The sequence below is a fragment of the Oryctolagus cuniculus genome, chromosome 11 (genome assembly GCF_051225735.1).
Source record: "Oryctolagus cuniculus isolate XC-2025 breed Fujian yellow rabbit chromosome 11, ASM5122573v1, whole genome shotgun sequence".
In the NCBI taxonomy this organism is placed as follows: Eukaryota; Metazoa; Chordata; class Mammalia; order Lagomorpha; family Leporidae; genus Oryctolagus; species Oryctolagus cuniculus.
The window spans coordinates 61,384,903-61,394,587 of record NC_142877.1 but is presented as its reverse complement, the minus strand read 5'-3'; the positions used below and the strand labels follow the sequence as shown (position 1 = coordinate 61,394,587).

The 9,685-nt window shown below is 44.5% G+C and overlaps 1 protein-coding gene across 2 annotated transcripts in view; it reads left to right on the top strand.

Annotated features, from left to right (window-relative positions):
- Nucleotides 1–22: 22 nt before the first annotated feature.
- The window catches only part of LRIG3 (leucine rich repeats and immunoglobulin like domains 3), a 48,761-nt gene continuing 39,098 nt past the window's right edge, over nt 23–9,685 (top strand). The window contains exons 1-3 of one of the 2 annotated variants that reach the window (XM_002720902.6): nt 23–574; nt 6,097–6,168; nt 6,369–6,443. In XM_002720902.6, the coding sequence (XP_002720948.3) occupies nt 363–574; nt 6,097–6,168; nt 6,369–6,443 (359 nt within the window). In that variant the 5' untranslated portion in view covers nt 23–362. Of the gene's footprint in view, nt 575–695; nt 1,119–6,096; nt 6,169–6,368; nt 6,444–9,685 lie in introns of those variants that run through there. The other variant, XM_089307425.1, reaches the window with a different exon arrangement.

Genomic DNA, 9,685 nt, shown 5'->3' with positions numbered 1-9,685 from the left:
CAATAGGCGCGCGCCGGCCTCTGCCCGCCCCGCCTCGCGCCTCGGCCGCGCGGGGACTTCGCGCAGCACCGCGGGGACGGGGCGAAAAAAGTTTCTTTAGGGGGCCAGAAGGGACTCGGGCGTGCGGGCACTGCTGCGGCTGCAGCTCCACCGCCGTGGGCCGGTCGGCTTTGGCTCTCCCTCCGGCTGCCGGCGGGCATGAAAGGGCTTCGCTGCTGGGAGTGAAAGCAGGAGTTGACCGAGGAGAGCGCGCGCGCGCACGCGGCCGGGTCCCCGGGTGATCGCTGGACTGGAAGTTCGTGCCGGGCCCGAGTGCGCACGGGCTGCGGAGCGCGGGGCAGAACAGACGCCGCGGGGCCGCCATGGGCACGCCGAGGTTCCCCGCGCCCGCCGCCGCGCTGGGGCTGCTGCTGTGCGCCGTGCTGGGGCGCGCAGGCCCGGCCGAGCCGCCCTCCGGGCTGGCCGCCGAGCGCGCGTGCCCCGCTCCTTGCCGCTGCCTCGGGGACCTGCTGGACTGCAGTCGCCGGCGGCTGGCGCGCCTTCCCGAGCCGCTGCCGCCCTGGGTCGTTCGGCTGTAAGTATCTGTCGCGGACGGAGGGGATGGGCACATTGGACGCGGCGAGGGCCCCGGGTTGCTGGGGGCTTGGCGCACAGCGTTTTGCACGCGGGCAGCTCCTGCTGGCCCGGGCCGCGAGTGGCGCTCCGTGGAGGTGGAACAGGAACGGTCGCGGCCTCTCCGAGCGCTCTGCGGGCCGCCTAGGTGTGAAGAGGATAGCCGGCTACATGGATGTTCTTAGGGCCTGGGGCGCCGTCCGGAGATGGTAGCGAGCCTGGGGGTTCCGCGCCCGAACGGAGCGGGAGAGCTGGCTACCTGCGGGGCGGCCGGAGTTTGCCTTTGCCCCTTCGGGAGCGTGGCTGCCCGCTCAGCTTCGGTTTCCTACGAATTCAGGCCCGTTTTCCTGTTCTCGATCGGCAGCTGAACGCGCGCCTTTCGTCTGGGAAGCCCCTGGCACAGAGTTTGGTCGCTGTTCCAACTCTGGCGGGCGCCCCGTGTGCTTCGCCTTGGCGTGCGAGCCCCGCACCCCCACCCGACCGCCTTGTTACGCATCCTCCTGCGGGTGAGAAGTTGATTGATAAGACTGATCGGTAGATACGGAAAGGAAGGAACCGGATTGTTCAGCACCAAGTCTTCTGTAACTTCCAGTGCGCCCAGGGCTGCTGCTGGTACGGAAGTTCGGGGATTTCAGCTGTGGAGGCTGAACACCCGAAGTCCCTGCCAACATGGGGGGACCAAGTAATGTGGCTGCAGACGCAGCTCTGTGTCTTACTCACGTCCGGCCCCCCCTCTTGTTAACATTGGAGATGTGCTGTAAAATGTTATAAAGTCAACATTTGTATTTTTAAAAAAGTCCTTTTTTTTTGTTTTTGGAAAATGTAAAATTACAGTTCAGACTTAATCTTAGATTTGGGCCTAGCAAAATCGCAGTGGAAGTTTTCAGATCTTAGACAATTCTGGTAGAATGTTCTCCAGATGCTGTGCTGCTTCGGTTTTGTAGTTTAGGAAAATTGTGTTTTTAAATCATCATGCTTGGGTACATCTTTTTGTTTGTCAGCGGTAGAATTGTTGACTTTCAGACAGCATATTCTTGGTGTTCTTAATAAACCTTAGTTTAACAAGAAAGCAGAATGAGGTATTGGTTGATAGGTAATCTTCTAGCACGAGACGTCTTCTTTAGTCGTTTTTATTACAATTGAAGAAGGAGATAAGGGCTTTAACCCAGAGCAGGAAGACTTTCAATTAGTTGTGGCTAATTCTATTCAATTGCCTCTTGTGGAGGTCAGGCTGCCTTATTCATGAGCTGTGAATGGCTCTATTGACAACATATGGAACTGAACGTTTGAATGACTGGAGGTGAACACCTATGAATAACAGAGGGATGAGAACCAGCAAAGAGTACCAAGCTTCCCGGGGTGTGCTATGAAATGCTCGGATTATTCAGTGAATCTAACTGTCCAGGTTCCTCCGGCCAGGTGGCCCACTGGGTCCTGCCAGTCTGCAATATAGTACTTGCAATAATATACTATTTGTAAACTCAGATGTTTTTTGAGAAACTGAGTTTCCTCTGATTACAAGTTGGGTTGAACCAAAAGGGGTTCCATACCTGTTTAAACATTGTCTTAAAAGTAGCTGACCTAATTAGGATTTTGTTTTGCAGATAATTTGGTGGCACACTAAAAAACAAATTACAGTTTATTTGGTTAGCACGGTCTTTAATTACATTTCCGCCAGCAGTAAATTGTCTCAATACAAGTCCACATTCCTTAAATGTATGTGAAAATAAGTTCCACTTGTATAAATAAGCGCTCAGCCTGTTGTCAGAAGCCCCGCTGTGATCACTCATTGAACAACTCTGTCATTCTTGTACTTCAGTGACTTCTAACCGTCTTTGTAGGTGTCACCGAGCCATGTGGTCCAAGCCCTTTATTGTGTTTCTTTTGTTTGTGCCTTAAGCTCTGGAGGTCTCCTCTACCTTTGAAAGGAACAGGAGCTGAGTTCTACCTTCTCTGTTGTTTGGTGTTTTCCACAGGAGGTCTAAGGAGCTACTACTTACCTTTACATAATTAGAAAAGCTCTTAAACAGGCTGTTTCAGAGTTCAGAAATCAGTAGAAAAATACATACTGTTCCGCCCCCCCCCCCCCCATATCTGCCTGTTTTCTTAGATAATTAAAGTAGTAGGTTTGTCTTTGGACTAGTTTCTGAAAGCACTATTAAGAAAAATTTCAGTGTCTATCTTTTGCTTGTCTTGTTGAATTTGCAAGTTTAAAAAAAAACATAGATAACATGCATGCCTTTTTCCACTTTATTCAGTTGTAATTTATTGCCATAGAAGCCCTATGTGTGAAAGTTGAATAGTTTGAGCTGTAAAATAATAACACTGCACTCAGTTCTCCTTTCAAAAAGTAACCTCTAACACTCTAATGAAAGTGCCTCTTAAAACAGGAACTATTTGAAGCCTTGCTTACAAGCGCCCTTAAAAGCAGACTTGGTTTACTTCTAGAGTTCTGAACCTAAAGAGGAATGCTTATTAGAATCTATCATTTAGCCAAAAGAGGAAAAAAGTTGCTCAGTTGCCAGTGAGAGCTTCAAGTATTATTAAATTCTCACTGGGATTTCAGAATTATTTATTTTATCACGCAGAAACGTTTGCATTCTCAACGGGGCTTCGAGCAAAAGTCTGAAAGGTAATTTTGGCTGGTGTGACTTCTTTAGTGTTGGCGTGTTATAAATCTTCTGGTCCATACCAGCATTTGGGGTGGGGGTGGGGGGGGTAATAGTCCCTATGGTTTTCACAGCTGTTTTTCTGTATTTTCCAGACTAAAACTTGAACATAGCAGGCTGATTTATGAGTCACTTTGGATCACTGTCTTAAAACAGCTACAGCCTGGCTTTTTTGTTTTTCAGCTTTCTAGATTCCTGCTGAATTAGCAGCTCTGCAGGCCCCAGTGGGATTGATTAAGAAGCTATGCTGGATTTGCATTTCAAAATTTGACTTGGAAGTCAGATTGCCAAATGCTGAAAGGAAGAAAACGATAGCTGAAACCAAATGCTGTAAATTAATTGTTTTCATATAAGTTTCTTTGCTTGCAAATAGGCAGGAAGACAGACTTTTCTCTACCATATAGAACCAGTTCTGTTTCTATGTATTTGACCTGCTGAGTTCTGGATAACTAGCTACCACCTCCCTATCTCACCATCTTTTTCGTTTATTAACTTTACTACAGAAACACTTTTTAAAAAGTTTCCTGGGATGATGTTCATTAATAGAAATCTAAAAAATAAGAATCACCTTCACTGAATGTGTTATATTCTGGATTTAAGAAGACATGGGCATTTGCACAACTTGACTCTCTCTGTAATGGTCTAGCCATAAAAACAATATAAGGAAGATTAGGAAACTATGACATCCTTTAACTGGAAAGTAATTATTTCTGAAATGTAAACTGTATTAAATCTAAATTTAGGTACATTGAAAGTTTCACTGCTTTAAGTATTTAGCAGTATAAGTCACTTAAGAGTGATTTTCTTTCTCTTTCTTTTCTCCTTTCTTGCTCCCACATATAATGTGGTTTTAATAGCACACAAAACTCAAGAATGGAAGTGTGTTGCAATAACTGAAATGTTTAAGGTTGCCAGCTCCTGCTTCTGGGTCAGGAATGAGTGGTCTCTGAAGGCAGTGTCTGATTTTAAAGGTCTTTTGTTGGGAGATCTCATCCCATGACTGGTTGAAGAGAAGCTAAGCGCTAGCAGTCTCCTTTCTCCCAGGACTGCCCTGTGAAATAATCCTTACAGTGAAGTGAGGAGTGTGGTTTTCGGTTTTTGTAATTAAGAGGAAAATCACCTGGGTTAAAGGTAAATGACAGGCAGTGTCCTTTCTGTGAAAGCTTGAAACAATAGGGGATGCAGGTCCAAGGGAGACTGCCACCTCCCAGGTGAAGGACTCTTTGCCTTGGTTGTTTTTAAAACCATGTGGGAAATCTGTGACTGTCTGGGGTGCTAAAAGCACACAGGTTTTGTTTGAATCCTAACGTGAGTTGTTGGGCTCACGGTTTCCTTGATGAACTCCAGATGGACTTGAGCTGAGCTGTGAGGGAAAGTGTCTGGCTCCAGCCAGCGTGGTGAGCGCGCACAGCAGTGGTTGTAATTGCAGGATTTTTATAGTTTAAAGACTGTGCCAGATTTTTTTTTTTTTCATGTTATAACTCTACCAGAACAAATCTACTCATGTCTGTTACTGTCTGGTAGGTCTTTAGGCAAACATATTTCAAATAAAACCTTTGCAGATTTTTTTTTCCAGGTGAAAGAGAAAAAAATCTAGGTTTATTCTCAAAACAAAAACTCAAGGCTGAAAGGATGTCTGATTTCTAATAGTAAGCCAAGTACCAAGCCACACTGTGCTTTCTCTGGATGCGATTTCTCTCCTTTGTTGAGGGGGGAGGAGGACACTCATGCATATAACAGATGCAGAAGCATGAAATGATTTCATGCTTTCTCCAATCAACTTATGTATGATTATTTAAAACTATTAATTTTAAACATTATAAGGATTAACTTAGTAAGGGTTAGTTAACTACTTCTGATGGAGGAGCTGGAAGCCAGACTGGTTGTTAAGCTGGTTTTGAACAGCTATTTTCAGCCATTTCGTTTTCATTATACCACACCATTTTGAAGGCCCATAGTCAGAGTATTGACCAGTATAGGGAAGGTGACCAAGCCTATTGGACAGATTTTGTTCCATATTTCACATGTTAATGCTGAGATGTCTTTTTTAGCCTAGAGTATTATGAATGCAGCAGTTTGTTGTTTTAAATAGCAATGCCCTATGGAAATTGCTACTAAGTTAGAGTATTTGAGTAAGAAGTCACTGAAATTTGATTTTAATGATTGTAAGTTTCTGTACAGTCCGCTTAACTTTGTTAGAACGCTGATGTGGTCTCAGATATAGTAACAGATGCTGCGATGTTTTTGAATGCAAGAAAGCCAAGGATTCCAGCTGTTTTCTACTTTCTTGAATAATCGGGTGCTTTAACCCAGAGAAGCTCATTCAGAGCGCCTGAGTAGCAATTCCTGTTTTGTCTGACTGCATTAAGGACCTTGGTGCTTGCTTTTTTTTTGATAATAAAGGAGTTTCTTAGAGGCATTGGGTTCAGCAACCTGCCTGCTGAGCCACTGTTCCTGAGCCATGATGTCATCATGTCAAGGAGGGAGTGACTGGGCGAGGGAAGGCATGGGAGCCAAGGGCCCAGTTCACAAAAGATCTGTTCACCCTGTGCCAGAAAACAGCTCTTAAAATGTCTGTGGGCTTCAAGTATTCGAATCTGCCAGCCTCTTCAACAAACTTTGTGCGTGGAGGTTGTATTTTTGACTTTGCCATTCTGGTTGCCATCTTGTGAGTGGGCAGAATGGACCAGTTATTCCTCCCGTTGTCACGAGTGTTGCTGGAAGTGGTTCATAAGCCCCCTGTGACTTGCATATCACTGAGCACTAATGGTAATTTTAAGAGAGCATTTGTAATTTTATTGTTGTTTTCTTGTAGGGACTTAAGCCACAACAGATTATCTGTCATCAAGGCAAGTTCCATGAGCCACCTTCAAAGCCTTCGAGAAGTGTGAGTCTGGGTTATTTTCTTCTTGAGTTCTCCATAAAATGTATTACCCCTCACACCGGTCCACTGTGAGGGACGTTTGTAGTACTTTATTTACAGCTTTTAATTTGAAAGTTATCTTTAAGTAATTCTTTTAAAAAGTTTTCACCTCTAGGAATTGCTGCTTACCTAATCTGTCTTTTTTTTTTTTTTTTTTTTTCTAGGAAACTCAACAACAATGAACTGGAGACTTTTCCAAATCTAGGACCAATCTCGGCCAATATTACACTTCTCTCCTTGTAAGTGGAATTTTGCAGAATTGTGCATGTATGTTTGTAGGGCCAGGGCCAGTACTTCTACTTGAACCAGCATAAAGATCTTATAAGCCAAATTTGAGTGTTTCCTTCAGGGTATTATTAAGAAGGGCTCTTTAAATTGATTCACTTCTTCTGCAGCCTCCAGCTTTGTTACTCCTAAATTTCAAATATTCTTAGAGCAACAGACTTTCCACTTTGCTTTCATTGCCAAAAGATTCAAACAAATCACCTTCACTCCGGAGAGACGTGTATTTGATTATGTTCTGTAGAGGAGGACTTTAATTCTGGTATGGCTCAGTGGTTGGCATGGGATCTGTGGAGTCCGTGTTACATAGTTCTTGGTGGTGAGTGATCAGAGTGGTTTTGTGAGCAGGAAAGGCGTTTGTTATAAGCCATTGGAGTATCCTCTTTTAAGTATGGCGCCTGCAGGTTCAGCAACAGCAATGGAAAACATCAGCTTTGTGCAGCTAAAATTCAGTACATGAAAGTCAGAAAAGTCTCTGCTTGTTCTTTTGCAAATAAGAGTTTTCAAATTCAGTTGAAAATTATGTAAGGTCTTTTATGTTTTCAAGCCAGGTAACATGTTTATATATATGTATTGCCATAGCTTTGGGGATAATTTTGACTTTTGGATTTACACGTAGCATTTGCCAGCCCAAAGTTTGATTTCTAAAATTAAGTAATCTATCACCTGAATGTTGAATGATTAAAAAATATCTGTAAGCTCCTGGAGTTGAGAGTGTTTTCTTCCTTGAAACAACTTTAGGAAAAGAACCCACTCTTGTTAGTTGCTTCTGGGAAAGGTGTTGGGAGAGTTGAAATTATACAGTGCATTTCAGGAAAGCTGTTCAATTAATTAAAGTGATCACTACACAATTGCTTACATCTGGTGATTTATAGAGGTTTGTTTTTACTGAGGGCCCAGGTCAGCCAAGTCACGGGTGCAGCCGCTGTGTCTGCTGTGTCTGCTCTCCTCTGTTTGAATAAGAATTAAGTGACATTTGATACTGATGTGGTTTTTCCAAAGATCAGAAACAGAAAGGAATGAAAGAAAAAAAGCAGTTGGTATTTGACAAATAAACACTGAATTTAAGAAATGTTTTTCTGCTGGCATTAATACCTTGTTTCTTTGTCTTTCACAATGGCTTAGCATATTAGAGTTTAAATGGGATACTGATTTGGGTACCTTAAACATCTTCAGCTTTTCTTGTTTGACCAATGGGGCCTTTTAAAATCCACCCCACTATGCTTCACTGTCGTCCTGAGTATTGGCAGTTCCCATCAGCACGTCCAAGAGCGCCTTGTGGGTCATGGCACAGATTTCATGGCGGGGGGTGTCTGGAGTGCACTTTTGGAAACCGGGTAGGGAGTGGGCAGCGTCTGTTCTTCGGCTTGGTATAGAGAGTTGGAGGCGTCAGAACTTGTGAGAAAGTCAGAAACGTCTGTTGGAAAGAAGTAATCCAGTGATTGTACCCTTTAACACTATACCTTGTCATTAGAGAGCTAGAATGACATTTGGAAAGTTAGACAACCTCAGCGTTTGGACTCTTCTGCACGCAGTTTTGTTTGTTTCACTTTAGCCAGTGCTGTGTGTCAGATCAGCCTGAGTAATTTCACTTTCTTTCCCCTTAATTTGTTGGAGTACATCTGACTGGTGACTGCTTTGTTCATCTCGTATAATGATAGATCCGATTTATTACCTGGATTACAAAGACTCTGGGAAGAGTAATCTATGTGTCGGGCTGGCTAATTCCGTGTGGAGAGTGAAAAATCATTTTCATACTTACAAAATATATTGAAAAAAAATTTCCACTCTCTGCTTGTTTTCTTCTACAAATGTTTCCTTTTGTCCTGCAGGCTTCCTTGGATAGTGCGGTACACAACCCTTGTTTCTAGTATCATTAATTCGTGTTGCATTGTGTAGGGCAGAGCATTTTCTCCTATGTAGAAACCATTGGAAATAATCAGAGCCAAGAATCAGCACTTAAATACATTCCTGCAATTTCAGAAGGAATCTGTTAAACCACATGACCTAGCTCAGAAACCTGCTGTAGTACCACAGTCAAATCCTGCGTCTTTCAAAGTAGTTCTCAAGACTATTTAGGTTATCAAGGGTTTATTTTTTTCTTAATCTTTATGAATTTTTTCTTAAATGTGTGTAAGAAAACATATTTCTACATGATTTGCACAGGTTAAATAATTTGAAAGCCATGGTAAGGAAAAGCAGCTTTAGTTGGAGTCTTAAGCATAAGATGTAACAGTAGTACCTTGTGTGTACCTTGTGCTGCCGTCATTCTGGCCATGGGGGCCTCTCCCAGCTGCTGGGGCTGGATGCAGAGTAGACTATACCTCCTCTCGTAACTATAGCAACCAGGAGCTAGTACAGGGTCAGCAACACCCCATGTCCAGAGATGACTTCAGTAAGGTTCTACTTCTGATAATGTCAGGGAATCCTGGCAAGATGTCCAGGGCTGGAGGGTGGTGGTTGCATGCCCCCATACGACCCATCTTAGGGTCATCTGGGATACAGGAATCTTAAGTAGACCTGTGTTGTTTTGAGTGCCACTTAGAACTGGCTCAGAAAGCAGCTAGCATAGGAGGGGCAAAGCTCATGGTTTGTATGTGTTTTTTAAAGTTTTCTTTTGCTGTTTCCTAACTCTGCCTTGATGATTATATATATATATATATATTTTTTTTTTTTTGACAGGCAGAGTGGACAGTGAGAGAGAGAGACAGAGAGAAAGGTCTTCCTTTGCCGTTGGTTCACCCTCCAATGGCCGCCACGGCTGGCGCGCTGCGGCCGGCGCACCGCGCTGATCCGATGGCAGGAGCCAGGAGCCAGGAGCCAGGTGCTTTTCCTGGTCTCCCATGGGGTGCAGGGCCCAAGCACTTGGGCCATCCTCCACTGCACTCCCTGGCCACAGCAGAGAGCTGGCCTGGAAGAGGGGCAACCGGGACAGAATCCGGCGCCCCGACCGGGACTAGAACCCGGTGTGCCGGCGCCGCAAGGTGGAGGATTAGCCTAGTGAGCCGCGGCGCCGGCCTGATGATTATATTTAAGAGAAGAAGCAGAATAATTTTTGGAGTGAACACGTCTACAGGAGAACTGTGGACCTAGCAGAAGCGAGCAGATTATCCTGGATGTACTAGTTCCTACTTCATGTGATGTGACATGACCAGCTCGAGCCATGGATATGTTTGAGACTGTGTCCTAGGTTAGAGAA